Source organism: Hyperolius riggenbachi, chromosome 1 (assembly GCF_040937935.1).
Source record: "Hyperolius riggenbachi isolate aHypRig1 chromosome 1, aHypRig1.pri, whole genome shotgun sequence".
In the NCBI taxonomy this organism is placed as follows: domain Eukaryota; kingdom Metazoa; phylum Chordata; class Amphibia; order Anura; family Hyperoliidae; genus Hyperolius; species Hyperolius riggenbachi.
Genome location: NC_090646.1, coordinates 252,817,453 through 252,838,336, shown reverse-complemented (window position 1 = coordinate 252,838,336; position 20,884 = coordinate 252,817,453). Strand labels below are relative to the sequence as shown.

Genomic DNA, 20,884 nt, shown 5'->3' with positions numbered 1-20,884 from the left:
CTAAAACAGGCATTTCCATCTTCAAACCATTGATCTCTAGTCAGGGTGTTGGACAGTATGCTATTGGGGGGGGGGGGGGGGGCATTTGGTGGCTGCGGGCCTTGGGGGCTGGAAAGTACAAGTCCGGCCCTGAATCATCCATCAGAATAGATTGAGGGCTGGCCGAAGGCATTGCTCTTGTTACTCACCCCGCCCACTCCGTGATGCTACTTGTGTGCAGATACGTTGATGCTCCTTGCCTCTGCATAGCAGTAGTGTACAGTATCAGCATTGCACAGTCGCCTGAGGGATCGAGTCCTGATCCCACTCAGGTGACTTGTCTTGTATGTACAAGGCTTTAGGCTCCTGTGACCCTGTAATTGTAAATCTTTAGCTTATTATATCTGGGAAAGGGTAACATTTTTTTCCTCTTCCTCTTTTCTTTAAAGGGAATCTGAAGTGAAAATAAACTTATGATATAATGATTTGTATGTGCAGTACAGCTAAGAAATAGAACATTAGGTAGCACATACATGAGTCTCATATGGTTTCCAGTACAGGAAGAGTTAAAGGGGAACTTCAGACTAAACAAACATACTGTCATCAAGTTACATTAGTTATGTTAATTAGAATAGATAGGTAATATAATCTCTTACCCACTCTGTTTTGAAAGAACAGGCAAATGTTTGTGGTTTATGGGGGCTGCCATCTTTGTCATGGGGGCAGCCATCTGTTTGGTTGAAAGGAGGTGACAAGGAGCAGGAGACACAGTTCCAACTGTCCTGTGTCCTGATTACCCCTCCCAGCTGCACACGCTAGGCTTCAAATGTCAAATTCAAAATGTAAAAAAAATTGCACCAAAACAGCAGAACGAGAACAACAACATCAGAAATCCCATCATGCTTTGCACAGCATCAGGGGAAAAAAGCAGCTAAAAATGAGGCTTGTATAAGAGAAACAAAGTTCTGATGCTGTGAAACTATTAAAGAAACACCAAGCCTTTTCAGTGTTGCTAAGTCGATTTTTAGTCCGGAGGTTCACTTTAAGAAATGTCAGTTGTTATCTATGCCAAAGAGCTTCTCTGAGCTCTCTGACCAAGCTTGTTCGGCTACAGTGCTGGTTTCTGAAGCATTCATCTCAACCTGTCTCTCACTGTTTCTTGTTTGTTTAAAGGGATACTGTAGGGGGTCGGGGGAAAATGAGTTGAACTTATCCGGGGCTTCTAATGGTCCCCTCGCAGACGTCCTATGCCCGCGCAGCCACTCACCGATGCTCCGGCCCCCGGTTCTGATTCACTTCTGGAATTTCCGACTTTAAAGTCGGAAAACCACTGCGCCTGCACGGCCGTGTCCTCGCTTCCGCTGACATCACCAGGAGCATTCTGCGCAGGCCCAGTACTGTCTGCGGCTACACAGTATGCCTCTGGTAATGTCAGCGGGAACAAGGACACAGCAATGCAAGCACAGTGGTTTTCCGACTTTAAAGTCGGAAATTCCAGAAGTGAACTGGAGGCGGGGCCAGAGCATCAGTGAGTGGCTGTGCGGGCACAGGATGCCTGCGGGGGACCATTAGAAGCCCCGGGTAAGTGCAGCTCATTTTCCCCCGACCCCTACAGTATCCCTTTAAGGTTTTACTGCAGGAAATTTCATTAGCACTGCTCTTTTCACAATTTCAAATACAGAGTATATTTTGTAAACTTCAAATATTAGAGAATCATGCAATGTTATTCAAAAAAAGCTATACAGCTGAAAATAGAGGTCGATGAATTATCCGTAATACAAATATAATTCATTATATCATACAGGTTTTCTTTTTCGCTTCAGTGTTAAGTCGCAGGAAACCTGAAAGAATGTGTCTTCATTTAAAACAAACATCTGAATTTATTTTATTATGGATAAGAACATGCATTGTTTACTTTATCATGATGTCATTTTCATTCCATGTTTTTCTTTGCTTTTATAATTTGTACATTCGAAAGTGACTGGTGTGTTAGTTGACAAAAAAAATAATTTATTTCCCGATTACTGCCGGTTTCACTTTGAGTACAGTCAAAAAGTCGATACAATTAATAAGAAGCCTCCAGTTAAGTAATGATGTTTTCATAAGTGTATTTCTTGATCTGGTCTTCAATCCATTCTCTGTAGGTTGATACTCTGGTGAAGACCTGAGGTTTTCTGTCCACCAGGCAGTTCTTGGGCCCAAAACTTGAAATTCCCTGAAGATTCCAAGCAGCATCTGAAGTGGATTTACAGATCAAAGCTCCTTCTGTGTCACTCTGAAGAGAAAGCAATAATTATAACATTTAATCATGCATGCAAACACACTATAGCAAACCACAAAAATCATATAAATACATTTAGAGCAAGCAGGGCTGGATTTACCATAGGGCACTGTTGGCACTACAGGTACCTGATGATGGAAAGGCGACTCAATCCCCTGCCTGAGTGCCTCTCTCCCTCCTTCCCTATGCACAGTCCCAAACGGAGTGTAAATTAGAGATTACTCATCCGGTCCCGGCATTCCACTGACCAGATCTCCCTTCAGTCGGGGGCACCTCTAGCCACCTAATACTTGGGGCACCTCTAGCTACTTTATACTGAGGATCGCTCTGGCTACTTAATACTAAGGCACCTCTAGCTACCTAATACTTGGGGCACCTCTCGCTACTTTATACTGAGGATAGCTCTGGCTACATAATACAAAGGCACCTTTAGCTACCTAATACTTGGGGCACCTCTAGCTACTTTATACTGAGGATAGCTCTGGCTACATAATACTAAGTGGCACCTCTAGCTACCTAATACTTGGGGCACCTCTAGCTACTTAATACTGAGGATAGCTCTGGCTACATAATACTAAGGCACCTCTAGCTACCTAATACTTGGGGCACCTCTAGCTACTTTATACTGAGGATTGCTCTGGCTACTTAATACTAAGGCACCTCTAGCTACCTAATACTTGGGGCACCTCTCGCTACTTTATACTGAGGATAGCTCTGGCTACATAATACAAAGGCACCTTTAGCTACCTAATACTTGGGGCACCTCTAGCTACTTTATACTGAGGATAGCTCTGGCTACATAATACTAAGTGGCACCTGACGCTATGATAGGCAAGGGAACTAAGGGAGAAGTGACAGCTGGGAGAGCCAGCACACTTGCAGTGCAGTTTGGTGGGTATTTATAGGTTCATGGAGAGCAAGTCTAGGGTGCCTATAGGCTCCTGTGATGTGAATCTGGGCCAGATAGCAAGTCATCACACTGTATAAAATTATCATGGCTACTCTCTAATGTTTATTTTAAATAATATTATGCTAAATAAACCCCAAGCTACCCACTGATCCATAACCTGGCTGCATGTTGTTTACAAACAAAATACTGACCCTTCTCCATTACCAGCAACCTGTATTCCATGTAGAGAAAGGCCCTGGCCATTGATAAACATATAATAGATCACAAACACAGGCTTGAGGTCATAGGTAATTTTTATTAATGACTGGAAGTTTGGTTTAGAGAGGCAGAGGAATCTGGCAGCAATTCCAGAATCAGCACTGAGCTATAATTACGTCTTTGTTCAAGGGCCAATTTGGGTTCATTTGGTCTGCGTTTTATAGGTACAATCATTATCCTTTAAAGAATCATAAACACAAAACACACCAGTTAATTGAATACAGGATATAGTTAGAACAATTGCTATTATTTAATATATGCTTTTGTTCTACAACAGATGTGATTCTGGGGCATATTCATAAAGGTCTGGACTGTTTTTATCAACTGTCTTTTTTCTATATTTATAATCATTAAAAAGGTTAGTCCCATCACTTTTCAGCTTTCTTTAAACTAATTAAAAGAGCATATATTTTCCTGTTAGATACAAACAAATATTACTTGTACTTATATTTAAAAAGTGATTAAAATTATGATGTATAAAAGAAAAGGAAAACTTGATCATTGTCTTTCACCATCCCAAAGGGTCTAAAATGGTCTGAAAAGTCAAGATTATTTAAATACATCTCGTAACAGAGATATGTAATCAGTGGCGTAGCTACAAACCTCTGGGCCCCGATGCGGAATCTGGATGTGGGCCCCCCCAACATCAGCCCCCCTCCCCCGGCAACACCCGACGCACACACATATCCGAATCCCTATAGCCAGCTATAGGTCCCCCCAGTATAGGTAGCCAGGCATAGGTAAGCCAGTATAGTTGCCCCCGGTATAGGTTAGCCAGGTAGGTGTCTCCAGCATAGGTAGCCAGTATAGTTGCCCCCAGTATAGGTTAGATAGGCAGGTGACCGCGGTATAAGTTAGATAAGTTAGACAGGTGCCCCCAGTACAGATTAGCTAGGTGGGTGCCTCTAATATAGGTAGCCAGAATAGTTGCCCCCAGCATAGGTTAGATAGGTAGGTGCCCCCAGTATAGGTTAGTTAGGTAGGTGCCTCCAATATAGGTAGCCAGTATAGTTGCCACCTGTATAGGCTAGCTAGGTGCCCTGAATACAGGTTAGACAAGTAAGTGCCCCCATGTTAGATAGGTAGGTGCCCCCCAGTATAGGTTAGATTAGGTAGCTGCCCCCCAGTATAGGTTAGATGAGGTAGGTGCCCCCCAGTATAGGTTAGGTTAGGTAGCTGCCCCCCAGGATAGATTAGGTAGCTTTCCCCCAGGATAGGTTAGATTAGGTAGCTGCCCCCAGGATAGGTTAGAGTAGGTAGCTGCCCCCAGGATAGGTTAGAGTAGGTAGCTGCCCCCCAGGATAGGTTAGAGTAGGTAGCTGCCCCCCAGGATAGGTTAGGGTAGGTAGCTGCCCCCCAGGATAGGTTAGAGTAGGTAGCTGCCCCCCAGGATAGGTTAGGTAGCTGCCCCCCAGGATAGGTTAGGTAGCTGCCCCCCAGGATAGGTTAGATTAGGTAGCTGCCCCCCAGGATAGGTTAGATTAGGTAGCTGCCCCCCAGGATAGGTTAGGTAGCTGCCCCCCCCAGTATAGGTTAGATTAGGTAGCTGCCCCCCAGTATAGGTTAGATGAGGTAGGTGCCCCCCAGTATAGGTTAGGTTAGGTAGCTGCCCCCCAGGATAGATTAGGTAGCTGTCCCCCAGGATAGGTTAGATTAGGTAGCTGCCCCCAGGATAGGTTAGAGTAGGTAGCTGCCCCCCAGGATAGGTTAGAGTAGGTAGCTGCCCCCCAGGATAGGTTAGGTAGCTGCCCCCCAGGATAGGTTAGGTAGCTGCCCCCCAGGATAGGTTAGATTAGGTAGTTGCCCCCAGGATAGGTTAGATTAGGTAGCTGCCCCCCAGGATAGGTTAGGTAGCTGCCCCCCCCCCAGTATAGGTTAGATTAGGTAGCTGCCCCCCAGTATAGGTTAGATGAGTTAGGTGCCCCCCAGTATAGGTTAGGTTAGGTAGCTGCCCCCCAGGATAGATTAGGTAGCTGTCCCCCAGGATAGGTTAGATTAGGTAGCTGCCCCCAGGATAGGTTAGATTAGGTAGCTGCCCCCAGGATAGGTTAGAGTAGGTAGCTGTCCCCCAGGATAGGTTAGATTAGGTAGCTGCCCCCAGGATAGGTTAGAGTAGGTAGCTGCCCCCCAGGATAGGTTAGAGTAGGTAGCTGCCCCCCAGGATAGGTTAGAGTAGGTAGCTGCCCCCCAGGATAGGTTAGGTAGCTGCCCCCCAGGATAGGTTAGGTAGCTGCCCCCCAGGATAGGTTAGATTAGGTAGCTGCCCCCCAGGATAGGTTAGATTAGGTAGCTGCCCCCCAGGATAGGTTAGGTAGGTAGCTGCCCCCCCAGGATAGGTTAGGTGGGTAGCTGCCCCCCCCAGGATAGGTTAGGTGGGTAGCTGCCCCCCCCCCCAGGATAGGTTAGGTGGGTAGCTGCCCCCCAGGATAGGTTAGGTGGGTAGCTTCCCCCCCCAGGATAGATTAGGTAGGTAGCTGCCCCCCAGGATAGGTTAGGTAGGTAGCTGCCCCCGCAGGATAGGTTAGGTAGGTAGCTACCCCCCCAGGATAGGTTAGGTAGCTGCCCCCCCAGGATAGGTTAGGTAGGTAGCTGCCCCCCCAGGATAGGTTAGGTAGGTAGCTGCCCCCTCAGGATAGAATAGGTAGCTGCCCCCCCAGGATAGGTTAGATTAGGTAGCTGCCCCCCCCCAGGATAGGTTAGATTAGGTAGCTGCCCCCCCAGGATAGGTTAGGTAGGTAGCTGCCCCACAGCATAGGGTGGGTGGGTAGGTAGGTAGGTAGGTGCCCCCCCCCATAATGAAGGGGGGAGCCGCAGCTGCGGGGAGGGCAGCCCGACCTCTTCCTCCCTTCCTCTCCCCGGGCCCCCCCCCCCCCCTTCAGATGCAGAGTGCGCGGCGCACGGAAGCGCTGTAGGCAGAACTCACCTCCGTCCCTGTGCCGCTGATCTCTCCTCCCGCTGTATAGATGTTGTTACACACTGCTTCCTGTTTAGCCGGAAGCAGTGTGTAACAGCATCTATACAGCGGGAGGAGATCAGCGGCGCTTGGAACGCAGGGACGGAGGTGAGTTCTGCCTACAGCGCTTCCGTGCGCTGCGCACTCTGCATCTGAAGGGGGGGGCCCCGGGGAGAGGAAGGGAGGGAGAGGTCGGGCTGCCCTCCCCGCGGCTCCGGCTCCCCCCTTGAAATAGCGCGCACGGTCGGCACTACATGGGCCCCCCGGGCCCCTCCCCCGCCTCTTCAGGTGCCGGGCCCGGTCGCCACGGCGACCATTGCGACCACAGGCCCTACGCCCCTGTATGTAATGGTTGTCTCTGGGGTATATATTTTTAGCAGCATATTGGGACACAAGCACAGGGTATCGGTAAAGCAGCTATTGATTGTCCCTTACTCAGGGTATGCAACACTATTTTGGTAAAATCTCTGTCAGCCGTTCAACCCAAGCTCCCCCACGTAACTTCATTCACTTCCTAAAGTCTAACTGTAGCCACCATCCTTATGCCGGTTTCACACTGCAAACTGGCGGCAGCGGTGCGGTGTGTTTCAACTGCCGTACTGCATCGAATCGACAGAAACTGTCTGTTTCTGTCACCAGCCAAGCAGGAAGTGACGTGCGCTTGCCGTCACGTCCTGCTTCAGGTATGCGGAAATGCACGGAAGCGTATTGTTAAAATACGCTTCCACGCATGCGTGCTGCAATGGCAGGATGCCAACATTTTTTTAAATTGCTGCGTCACCATAGAGTAACATGACTTACGGTCACAGAGTACCTGCCTTAACATAGTTTTGTCCTACCATCGGGGATTCGGTGAAAACGTCACTTCCATAGAGATGGCTCGAACCTTCGATTTTAGGTTCGCGAACCTCGAACGCGAACTTCCACAAAAGTTCGGGTTCGCGCGTAATTTGCGAACCGCAATGGGCAGGCGAACTTTAAAAAATTCAAACATTAATTCTGGCCACAAAAGTAATGGAAAAGATGTTTCAAGGGGTCTAACACCTGGAAGGGGGCATGGCGGAGTGGGATACATGCCAAAAGTCCTCGGGAAAAATGAGGATTTGACGCACAGCAGCGTTTTAAGGCCAAAAATCACATTGTAATGCTAAATTGGAGGCATAAAGTGCTTTAAAACATCTTGCATGTGTATACATCAATCAGGTAGTGTCATTAGTGTACTGCTTCACACTGACAGACCAAACTCACTGTGTAACGCACCGCAAACTGCTGTTTGTGTAGTGACGGCCGTGCTGGACTGGTGCACACCATGGCGAGAGTGCAGGCGATGGCCGTTTTCAAGCCCATATGGTCGCCGGGCTGAGGTAGCTCAATGACAGAACAACAGTGACTGTCTAGCTGATCGATTTTTTTCTGTCCACAATGAAGCAACAACCTTATTATCTTGGGTGTGCCCCCCAACACACTCATATAGCCGGCGGTCATTGCTTCATTGTGATACGCAAGCTCCTTCACTGCGGCAAGGTAACGATCACGAAGAGGAATTGACAGATGTACATGCCTTTTGTTTTGTTGTTGCAGCCGCAATGCAGCCAGAAAAATTAGGCAGGCACGTACACGCACCAGAAAAAATTATTATTGGTTTTGTTAAAAATTCGAGAATCCACCTGGAGTCCTGGACCCTGTTGGTGGTGGTGGAGAAGGCAGTCAAGCGGCCTGCAGGCAGAGATGCTGTGTGGGGACCGACTTAGTCTTAGGGCAGGCAGTCACACGGCGTGCAGGCAGAGATGCTGAGTGTGGGGACTGGCTTAGTCTTCAGGAAGGCCTAACCGTGCTTTGCAGACCACGTGGTCAGATGGACCCTTGACCCAACGCTGTGTGCCAGAGATGACACCACTTGCCTTTCAACGTCACGGTACAGTTTGGGTATTGCCTTTTTTGAGAAATAGTTGCGGCCTGGTATCTTCCACTGCGGTGTGTGGCTTTGCTTTTGTGTGCTGCTTTTCCTCAGGTGGTCATCCCATTGCAGTTTGTGCTTTGACATCATGTGCCTTCGTAAGGAAGTTGTCCCTATGCGGGTCTTGGTCTTTCCATTGCTCAATTTTCGGTGGCAAAGAGTACAGATGGTATTGCTCTCATCTGAGGCAGGCACTCACAAAAATTTCCACGCCACTGAGCCCTGGGATAATGGCACTTTGGTGGTGGCGGCCGACTGAGTGTTAAGTGGGGTGCCAGAATCAGAGCAGGAGGAGGAAGATATGTCACGGTTCCGTGCGGAAGCTGAGGAAGATGAGGTGTTCCGTGTTAAATAGTCAACTACATCCTGACAATCTTGGGGGTTGATGGCACGTGCCTTCTGAACACTGTACTTTGGTCAAGGGCTGCACGAAATCATGACAGCACGACCTCGAACAGACCTGCCGGGTGGCCTGCCTCTGGCTCTGCCTCTGCCTGTTTTGTCCATATTGGGGGGATGAAGTGAAAGGTATGCACTGACTTGACTAATACAATGTTCAGTCACACAGGTACAGTGAACAGGTATGCAGTGACTGGTATATAAAACTGCATGCTGTCACACAGGTGCAGTGAACAGGTATGCACGAACTGGTGTCAATTCAATGTGCTGCTGTCACACACACAGGTACCGTGAACAGGTATGCAGTGACTGGTATATAACACTGCGTGCTGTCACGCAGGTGCAGTGAACAGGAAGAGGTATGCACGAACTGGTATTACAAATGTGCAGCTGTCACACACACAGGTACACTGAACAGGTATGCAGTGACTGGTATATAACACTGTGTGCTGTCACGCAGGCACAATGAACACGGACAGGTATGCAAGGACTGGTATTACAAATGTGCAGCTGTCACACACACAGGTACACTGAACAGGTATGCAGTGACTGGTATATAACACTGCGTGCTGTAACGCAGGTGCAGTGAACATGAACAGGTATGCACGGACTGGTATTACAAATGTGCAGCTGTCACGCACACAGGTACACTGAACAGGTATGCAGTGACTGGTATATAACACTGCGTGCTGTAACGCAGGTGCAGTGAACATGAACAGGTATGCACGGACTGGTATGACAAATGTGCAGCTGTCACACACATAGGTACACTGAACAGGTATGCAGTGACAGGTATATAACACTGCGTGCTGTCACGCAGGTGCAGTGAATATGAACAGGTATGCACGGACTGGTATTACAAATCTGCTGTCACACACAGGTGCAGTGAAAAGGTAGGCACTGAATGTGCTGGGCCTGGCACAGTATAGCAATTAGCAAGGGGCAGCTGCGACTGACAGGGCTGTTTATGCAAGTGTCAGTGGGCCACACAAAAAAAAACACATCACAAGAACATTAGCTCTCAAAAGAGCTGTTTTGGGGTGCTTTTTAGCAATGAGTATCAGCAAGGAGCAAGCTAACAAGCCTAACTAAGCTTTCCCTATCTCGTCTCCAATGTCTCTCCCTTTTCTCCCTAATATCTAAACACACAGAGTGAGAACATGGGCGACGCAGCTGCCTTTTATAAAAGGGGGGAAGGGGGGCTCCAGGAGGGAGTGTAGTCTGATTGGCTACCATGTGTCTGCTGACTGTGATGTAGAGGGTCAAAGTTTAGCCCAATGATGTAGTATAGGGGGCGGGTCGAACTCGCATAAAGTTTGCATTCAATTGCAAACGCGAACCACCGATGTTCGCAGTAATAAGTTCGCATGCGAACAGTTCGGGCCATCTCTACGCTTCCGTCGCATCACGCTGTACCGTGACAGCTCGGCCATGGGGTGTGCAGTAAAAATACCACACTGGTGTGAAAGGTCCCTGAAGGTGAACTGCTTCCTGAAGCCTAACCCTAGCCACCACCCTAATTATAACCACTTCCTGACGCCTCTCTTTAACCATCACCTTAACTATAACCTTAGTAATATTACCCCTTCCTGATGCCTAACCCCAGCCTCTCCTTGAAGTAAACCTTTTACTGTCAACTAACCCTAACCTCCCCTGGTAATGTTAACCCATTTCTCATGCCTAACTGTAAACTCCCCTTTAATGTAACCTATTCCTGATACTGGCATAGTTTATCAGATGGCAATTTAGTGATAATTTAACATACGTAGAAACTCACTTATCCTATAGGAGCTATTTACAGTATTCACGTCGCCAGTGCAGCACAATGTGCACTGTATTACTATTTTCAGTCCCATTGTTGGAAAGGGGACCTTTCCAAAATACATGCTGTACTGCATTGCACAGTAAAAATGTACTGTAGTAGTAGGCATTTTGTAAAATATGAAAAGCTGTCATATTCAGTGCTGCCTGCCACACAGACTGCAGTGCATTGATTGCAGTAAAATACACAGATACCTGTGTTGCATAAAGTAAATAGCACTGCATTATGGAGACAACTTGCTGAGGTGGGTGATGCGGCTGCTAAATAGTAGTTGTATGCGATAGCTTTTTGGTAGACTTTTTGTTCTTCACTTAAAGTGGACCTAAACTTAGAAATTCTTCTCTGCTCTAAAAGATAAGCAACAGAATAATAACCTTTACAAAAAAACTTTCCTTTGTTACATCCTATAGAACTCCTGCAATAAAATGCAGTATGTCTTTTTCCTGGTTTCATGTAAGCAAGCAGAGAAAGGTTAACATCCTGTTCATATTAGCGGTGTCTGCCAGGACTGCCAAATTCTTTTGTTGACACAGGTGAGAGATTAAAGCTCACTTGTGTTTACTTGAAGATGATGGGATTAAAGACAGTCTCTTCCCTCTAAAAACATAAAGGGTGCATTTCTCTCTGTTATCCTTGTGTCCGTCCCGTGCAAGAGGTCAGGTCCACTTTAAAGGGAGATCAGATTTTGTTCCCAGGCATTTAGTTCTGATTGCCACCATATTATCCTTAAGTCGTGATTTGTATATCAGTCCAATTAATTGGAGAGATTGATAGCCAGTGAAAGAGGTAAATGGCCCACTGACTTTCACTTTGGCCCCATACTGCTACTTCTTTCTGTTGGTGCAAAAAGAATGTTGGAAGCAGTTTCAGTTTACAAGCAGCCACAGCCAGTAAAGAATCTAAGTCTGGGAGTGCATCCCTTCTCACCTCACACCTGAGAGCAGAGCTGGGACAAGGTCCTCCAGCACCCAAGGCTGAGACACCAAAGTGCGCCCCTCCAACCTTCCCACCTCAGCCGTCACACACTGATTGCTATTAGACTGATGGTACCCATACACGGTACAATAAATACATTTGATTTTCCCATTTTTCGTCCAAAACGATCGAATGGCTTATCCCGTTTTTTCTATAAAAATCCGATTAGACATGTTGGAAAAAGCTTTATATTCGATAACGGAATAATCAAACTAAATTATGTATTTGAAAAAAAAAATGAAAAATTGTACCATGTATGGGCACCCTTAAGAGGCGTCCCAGGGCCCCCAACCCCCCAACACCTTAATCTCTAGTTATCTGGCTTGCAGTCACTGCCATATATCCCCTTTCTTTATTATGGCCCATACTCACGGGCTACAATTGTCGCCGCAACACGCGGCGCGCGCGTGTTGCGGCGACAGGTCGCCCGTGAGTATGCACCGTCGCACGGGTGCGCACCCCGAACTGTCGCCCGTCGCTGATGTCGCCAGGCGATTGGCGCGGTCAATTGCCTGGCGGCAGTCGCCGCCGCAACTCCGCCGCAACTGTCGCTAGTCCGCGTGAGTACGCGGACTAGCGACAGCAACCTCCATTGAGGTAGGCGGAGCTTCCGGCGGGGGGAGGAGGAACGTCGGCGACAGCTTCCGTCGCGCCGCTGGTCCCTCTTCAGCGTGTGAACGTGGAGGGACCTGGCGAGGAGCTGTCGCCCACACGCTCACGTGTGCTGGCGACAGGCCACTTTTGCAGCCCGTGAGTACGGGCCATTGCTCTCTGCTTCAAACACAATAGGGGAATGATAGCTGAGTGAGTTGTGCTCCCCCTCCTACACTCTGCCCTGAGGCTGGAGCCTCTCTCGCCTCTGCCTGAGAGTACCTCATCATATAACTGTTCAGGCATTTTAGCTGCACATTTGGAAGAAAACATATAAACACAGCATTCTCCACAGACTATAATCTTTTATTTTGCTAGGGTGTTAATTTTTGTTGCACACTTAATATAGTACAAAGGTAATCCTTTTAATGAAAAACATCAAATGAATAGCATACTCATAAGCATGATGCCTTGACGAGTTAAGCAGATATAGCACCAGAAGAGTTTGCTATAGGCTGAAATATAGGGGAAATCCTCTTCAGTTATGAAAGAGTTAAAGTGATGACTGACTTACCCTCAGATAAGGATGCTGCTGTGGGGAGGGGAGGTTGTATACAGTATGTATTACCACATAGGGGGATGTGAAACAAGAGTTCAATGTCCACTGGAAATGCAAAATCCCCTTAATGAAAGCTGCCAGTGGCTTATGAAGAATGAGCTTTTTGTACTGCACAAGCAGATTTTCTTTTTGGTATGATGAGAATCAATAAAACTGTATGGGTTCCAGAATGATCTTATGTCCACATTCTGGTTCTGTCACAAGCTCAGGTGCTGCTACTTCTGAAAATGCAATTTTTTCAGGTAGTGAAAAGCAAGTATTAGATCAGAAACAGCTACCCATTTTTATTTTGCGAACCATTAAAATATTACGAATGAAAAGATCATAATATCATTATCATTATCCCCACAACATTACAGAGCTTAAGTGGGGAGGAATAAACCATGTGTTATGAATAAACAAGCAGTTTACAGCAGTGCCGGCATTTCTCATCTTTTTCAAAGCCAAGATGGCCCCTGCCATGAAAATAATTTTCTTTATTTACTATATAAAGTTCACTAAAGTAAAAACGTGGACTGTGCAATACATATGTTATGTAAGTAGAACAAGTAATTATCTACTTATGTGTTTTTCCCCCTCACATAGTATGGTTAATAGTTCCTCTTTAAGTTACAAAACTGTCCATATTTCAGGACCGGTAGATAAGAAAAACAGACTTACCCTGCAATTTGACTTCAACTTTTCAGGGGAGTCAAAACCAGTGCATAACATTGATGTAGTTAAATGGCTCTCCCAGAACTTGGGCTGGGCGCAGATTTCATGGGACATGATGGGTACTGCCGTCTGAAACTTTGTCTTGTATGCAGCAGAATTAATTCCACCTAAAATCAGAGAAATGATTACTCAGTAATGCACAACAAAACAAACACAATGCTACAGATGACAGAAGATGACAGAAGATCTGGACTTGTTCTACTAGGGATGAAAGAGTATTCCTTTTGTAAAGTATTACAGGTGAAACTCAAAATATCGTACAATAGTCCATTTATATTATTTATATCAATTCAACTTCAAAGGTGAAACTAATATATGAAATAGACTCATTACATGTAAAGTGAGATATTTCAAGCCTTCATTTGATATTATTTTGATGATTATGGCTTACAGCTTATGAAACCTCCAAAATCAAAATCTCAGACCATTAGAATATTGTGAAAATGTGTTCAATATTATTCAAAAAAAAACCCGCAAAGCATACCTACTTCATATATGTATATGTATATATTATATATTATATATGGTATATACGTATATACAGTGCTGCCCATAATTATTCATACCCCTGGCAAATTTTGACTTAAAGTTACTTTTATTCAACCAGCAAGTATGTTTTTTGAAGGGAATTGACATAGGTGTCTCCCAAAAGATAATAAGGCGATGTACAAGAGGCATTATTGTGGGGAAAAAAATTCTCATCTTTTATCTACATTTGAGCAAAAAGTGTCCAGTCCAAAATCATTCATACCCTTCTCAATAATCAATAGAAAAGCCTATTCTAGCAATCAAACCCTTCCTATAATTGCAGACCAGATTTTTGCATGTCTCCACACGTATTTTTGCCCATTCATTTTTATCAATGAGCTTCAAATCTTTCAGGTTGGAGAGTCTTCTTGCCATCACCCTGATCTTTAATTCCCTCCAGAGATTCTCAATTGGATTCAAGTCAGGACTCTGGCTGGGCCACTCTAAAACGTTAATAATGTTCTCTTATCTGGAGAAGTGGCATCCTCCTTGGTCTGCATTCATGGAACCCAGCAGTGTGCAGTGTCCGTTGGATTGTCTGCCTCAAAACATTGCCACCAGCAGAGCCCAGATTCACCAGGAAGGCCTTAGTGGTGATCCTTGGATTATTTTTCACCTCTCTCACTATCCTCCTGGCCTGCACAGGTGTCACTCTTGGCTTCTGACCACATCCTCTGAGATTTTCCACAGTACGGAACATATTGTATTTTTTAATAATACTTTGCACTGTAGCCACTGGAACTTGAAAACATTTAGAGATGGCCTTTGTTAGAATGTAAGTATACTTGCATTCTAGGCCTCAGGTACTAAAGTCTAGTAAAGACTTGATATGCAGGGTCTCTTTAAGCATAGTTTCTCGGAGAGAAATTATGAAGTCATTTACAAGAAGCATGTTCCTCTAGAAGGACACTTAATGGGTTATTAGGTCTAAATGCCTCGACATTCAGACTACGAAAAGGTAAACAGAGCGGATATTTGGAAAACATTGCATTCTGTGCATCTAGGGCATAAAGCACTGGCGCACTAGATGATGAGGTGGGTCACATGCCCATGCCTGCCAATTGTAGGCTTGGGGGTATGGCTCGGGTGATGTCAGAATTTAACTCTTTGATGTTCCTATAAAAGTAAGAGACGGGATCTCTACGCTTCCTATTTAGAATAATAGCTTCATGTCTGTATGCTGTAAATATATGTGATGTACATAGGACATAGGAAAGACTGTTTATACTCTGAAGAAATGAACATGTAACAAAAGATGCCTGATGGAATACTTGTATAACTCTGATTGCTGAATAAACCCCTTAAAGGTGGAGGTGGCTGTCTCCACTCTATCTCCTGTATGCTGTGAGTTGCAGCTCTAATGAGTTGCTGGTGCCGGAGTAAAAGGTGTGTTGTGCTGTTGCCGATAGTAACCAATGTATAGGTTCTTACAGCCTTGTTGCCCTTTCCTGACTTGTGAGCAGCCACAATGCACAGCCGCAGGTCCTAACTAAGCTCCTTTGTCTTAGCCAAGACAGTCCACAAACCAACTACAGAGAGCTGCTGTTTTTCACCTGTTGAGTTGATTAAAACAGCTGTTCCCAATTAATCAGGGTAATTAGGATGCTTTACATCAGCATGGACTATTTGGAATGGTATATAACTTTGCCATATATTTTCCCATAGACTGTGACAGTTTGTGAATGGGTATGAATAATTTTGGACTGGACACTTTTTGCTCAAATGTAAATAAAAGCTAAGAAATGTTTTTTTTTCCACAATAATGCCTCTTGTACAGCGTCTTATTATCTTTTGGGAGACACCTATGTCATTTCCCCTCAAAACATTACTTTCTGGTTGAATAAAAGTAACTTTAAGTCAAAATTTGCCAGGGGTATGAATAATTATGGGCTGCACTGTATGTATATATAGTTTCACCTTTTAAGTTGAATTACAAAAATAAATTGATTTTTGCACAATATTCTAATTTTTCGAGTTTCACCTGTATATGTTTACAGAACACTTGCTATACTCCTTTCAGGAGGTCTTGTTACGGGTTTTCAACACCTGCAAAATCACAGAACGCAGTTTTAATTAATCTTAGGTATTAATCACAGCAAAGAGTCCTACTGATCTGAGATGACTGCTTCTTTCTCAGCAAAAGTGGAATTTCAGTTTATTATTAAAAAAGGAGAAAGGTCAAAAGGGACATAAATGTATCATAATAGATCACGCTGTTTAGTAATATTATTTGAGTCAGCCACAATGCCAGAGGTTGCTGGGTTATTCAGTGCAGGAAGGTTATCCTACAAGTTTCATTTCCTGTATGTTCCCTGACACATTGACTATTAGAAATAATCACATTATGAGGGCAGAGTGCATGTGACTATACAAGTGTGTCTAAAGATCAGATTTTCTGTACAACTGCTGACATGATGCTGTGTCAACATATAGGCTGCTTTATGCTTGAAAGTGTTTGAAAGAAGAACTTCTCCTTCTAAAGAAAAACAGAACAGTGCCCAAAGATACCAGCCCAGAGTGCCTTGTTAATGTTTCCAGATCAGTGTGGGAGAATGAAAGAATCTAATAAGCTGGCATGGACGGATTACCGATTCAAATCAATGAGCCTGAAATGTCTTCAGTGCAACACCATCCATCAATTAACACTTGATTTCAGGCAGTATATTAATAGGTAGTATGAGCAGAAGTGGTTGGTTAGGTGGTGGATTAATGTTGTGTGCATAGCTTTATATGCACGAATAGCATTGTTAGTTTGACAGATTTTACATTCGATTTTCTGTAGAAATTAGAGATCAGGAATCGTTGTGATGCATCGGTTGGCATTACCTAAATAGCATTCTAATTAAGGAGTGTCAGTTGTAAATGTGATGCACCCACTGCCAGTCTACCATGTGTGGTCAGTTTTATGGTTGGACATGAGCAGTCAGAGGCCTCTGAGAGGTACGGGGTATCCATTATTCCTAAGCATTCATCCTAGCACTGAATTGGCTACAGTTCATGCACTGCATTAATAAGAGATTGTCTGACAACCATTGGGAGGAGGTCTATTCCTAACTTAGGACCTTTTTTGTTATGCAATGATATTCCAACGGTGCTTTCACATTATAACATGCGCAAAACTGCAGCCGTGTTGTGAGTTAGCACGGTTTAGGTAATCAACCCCTAAATGTTCACTTGCTTGACAAAACTTGAGCAAACCTTTCACCTCAAGAGTATACACTACACAGGAACATGTAATACGTGAATGGAATCAGCAATACCTGTGGCAGTCCACCCTGCCCAGTAGCAGAACTCCCCTGATGGTGGAAGTTCTTCAGAAGTCGGCAGGCACATTGGCTGCACATTAGTCACTTTCTCTGACAGGTGCAGTAGAGCTATATCATTGGAGTGGTCATTGCCTTGGGGATAAATGTAATCTTCATGTGTGAATAGAGCATCTGCTCCTATACATCTTTCTGCTGAGTCAGATTCAAAGCAAACCCTCCATGACTCAAGCTTCTGGTCTCTGCATGCAAATAACACAGTTGATTAAAATTAAATACTGAATACATATTATTTAACTTAAATTGGTTACTGGAGTAGTAATGAAATTCCTGGCTAAAGTAAAAAAAATGGCTCCCAAATTATTTTACCCCATGCATGTCCTGCCATTGTTAATTCTCATAAAGTTAAATAGATCCTGAAATAACATGTTGTAAGATGAGATAAACATGCACATGCAATACCACTCTTGCTTAGAATTTTTTGATAGCAAGGGTTAATAAACTAGTCCTTTATATCTGCAGTCAGAGATCAGACTGCAGTGGCAGCTCTCTCAAAAACTATTTAACACTTGCGTGTGGCTGTGCAAACACTTATGATAACAGTATGGTGCTGAAAAGTTCAATAGGTCATCATTTCTCTGTATGGGAGCCATAGCAGTATGATGTTCAAATTTCAAACCTACATTTTCATCCTTCAAAGCAAACACGGAGTGAGGAAATTCACTTCAGGCTATATACTCACCTAAGAAGACGGAATTCCCTGGATCATATATATATATATATATATATATATATATATATATATATATATATATATATAGCCTTCCCAGTCCGCATACATATGAAACGCCGCCAGGAGACTTGGGAACAGGATACAGCCGATATATGGCCTATCCTGCTGCTGCACAAGTCCCGGCAGTGTTAATTACTATTCCCCCTCCAGGTCCACGTGGATGGTAGGGAATGATGTAATTCGTGTTCCAACTATTGCTGGAGGTCGAATTACAGTGTTTTAAAAGTAACTTCAGCTCCGTCTTCTGACGGCGCCGAAGTTATTCACTGAGTGCCCCTATAAACCGTAATGCCCAAATCTCATGCGCTGTAATTATAGCACTTGTCCCAGTCTCCATGCTCTCATTCCACCGCTGTCCCCTGCTCTGATGGAGATTGTATTTATATTGAAGCAACTGCTATACTATTAAAACTCATTTTTTTGCAGTGTTTTGCCTTGATGTGGTGCGGCCCACTTGTCACTTAAGAAGTGACTGCAGGAGAGCTGTGATTAATTATAGTGACAGCAGGAGAGTGATTCTGATGGAGATTTCTGGAAGGAGCACATGATGTTGGAATCATATTTGACATCTTACACATTCCATGCATGTAAAATAGCGCTGTGGCTTTTCCATTACATTAGGGGGGATTGAAGCAGATATCAATATCCTTGGTTGCTGTATACGTTATTGTGGTCTGTCGCTGACTAAGAATGAATTGATAGCACACCTGTCAGTATACAAGGCCAAGGCAGAGACCCATGGTGACAAAATGAATAGGGAATTTGGGGTATTACAAATGTATCACTGAATCAAATGGTTCTACTATACATGAACATGAGCCTCTTGGATCTGCTGTGGCCACATTCTCTTTCAGTCTACATAATGTGGTTGCAGTGTGTAGGGGAAACTACAAAGCTAGGGCACATTTTAGAGAATTCTTCAAAGCCTCAAGTCTATACTGGTGATTCGGACTTGGCACAATATATTCACTGCATGTAGCCGCTCCCACCTTTGGCCACACTCCCTACACTATGTCTCTTGCTGAGCTCTGAACTTGCGTACGTATTATTACAGAGTGAGCCGATGATGGCTCACCCTGCTGCTGCTGAAATTGCAGCCGGCATTAAATACCATTCCTCCCCCGAGTCATAGCAACTCAGAGGGACACATAATTCCGTAAATTGGAAAGAAGTCAATGTTCTCCTCATGTGTACTGAGATTGACTATGAATTTGAAGCTAACTGGTAAATCTCAGCCAATATCCTAGCACATTAATCACATCTAAGAGCAGAATACTTACATGTCCATACAATGAGCAGGTAGCAGAACCCACTGTGAGTTTATAAGTGATCCTCCACACCTATGCTGGAATGGCATAAATGATTTGGTTTGGCTCTGCCATCAAGACAAAAAGCAAAAAAATAAAAGCGTGAGCATAGAAATTAGTAACAACACAAACATGTACAATAATAATTTAGTCCCCTAGCATAAAGCTCTGAATTAACTGATGACTACTATTAAGGTGCGTAAACACCTGGGATTGATATCGTCTATCGGGGAACGGGCGACATCACTGGGCTGGCAAGTACAGGCACGTGTCAGCTGTGTAGCTGATGACGCATACTCTAGCTAGTAGGAATGCGGGGGGCAGAGAGACAAAAGAATGGCATGCGTATGTTGTCATGCCGCGATTGGGGGAGTGACTGCTCAAAAGAAGCTAGCAGACGATTGGGTGTGTAGATAACGCTTGGGGGTCGGGGCTGCCGTGCACACGCTTGATTGTCGGCTGAGGTGGTGGTCATTAACGGTTGCTTCAGACAACTTTAGTCAAGCTTGTGTATGAGCCTTTATGCTTAAAGAGAACCTGTACTGAGTAAAAATATTTAAAATAAACACGAGGTAACTTCAAATGAACATTACATAGTTACCTTGCCATCAGTTCCTCTCAGAAGCTCACCATTTTCTTTTGACAATAATGCCTTCCAGTTCTGACAATATTTTGTCAGATCTGAAATATATCAGTTGCTGTCAGTAAAATATCAGTTGCTGTCAGTTATAGCTGAGAGGAAAACTGATGTACCAGGTAATGTCCATGTTTCCCTGTGGCTCAAGTGGGCAATGTTACAGTTTAACTGTGTGCTGACCAGAAAGCTATTATGGGTAATGGCCATTTTCAAAATGGAGGACGGAAAATTCCCTTGATCACAGTGAACAAACAGGACGCGGGACAGGAGAAAGACACTGAGGAGTAGACTACATGGAAGGTAAGTATGACTTGTGTATGCTTATTTTGACTTAATTTTCAGTTCAGGTTTTCTTTAAGGTTGCACAGAACAAAAGTAAGTGACCTATATCACTGTTTAACCTCAAATAGATTAAGGCTGTGTTCCCACTTGTTGCCAGACCAGTGGGAGTGGACAGTGTAGTGTCGACTCCGATGGTTTCGCCGTGGTTTGGCTGGAGCCCAGGGGATGTGCTCCCCCATAGGCTATATTGGGGAATGCATCTGCCTGTACAGGATTATGGTGGACTGCACAGAAGTGCGGTCACCTTACTGCAACAGATAACGCAAATCTGTTGCAGCGTGACAAGTGTGAACGGCTCTTATTTATAAACTATTTATAAAATAGAAGCTGTTCACTCAATGAGGGGAGAACGGACAAAAAATGTCCATTCTCACCTGTAGTGGGAACAGAGCCTTTGGCCATTTGGCCATATATGTATCTATCTATCTATCTATCTATCTATCTATCTATCTATCTATCTATCTATCTATCTATCTATCTTTCTATCTATCTATCTATCTATCTATCTATCTATCTATCTATCTATTAGTATGAGAAGATTATACTCTCATTGATT

General features: G+C 44.5%; 1 protein-coding gene across 1 annotated transcript in view; it reads right to left on the bottom strand.

The window, feature by feature from the left end:
- Positions 1-1,968: 1,968 nt before the first annotated feature.
- The window catches only part of LOC137571338 (ovochymase-2-like), a 142,522-nt gene continuing 123,606 nt past the window's right edge, over positions 1,969-20,884 (bottom strand). Inside the window, exons 24-27 of the mRNA XM_068280337.1 lie at positions 19,323-19,417; positions 17,247-17,491; positions 13,405-13,565; positions 1,969-2,254 (exon numbers count right to left, since the gene is read on the bottom strand). Coding sequence (XP_068136438.1) covers positions 2,063-2,254; positions 13,405-13,565; positions 17,247-17,491; positions 19,323-19,417 — 693 coding nt within the window. The 3' untranslated portion in view covers positions 1,969-2,062. The remainder of the gene's footprint in view (positions 2,255-13,404; positions 13,566-17,246; positions 17,492-19,322; positions 19,418-20,884) is intronic.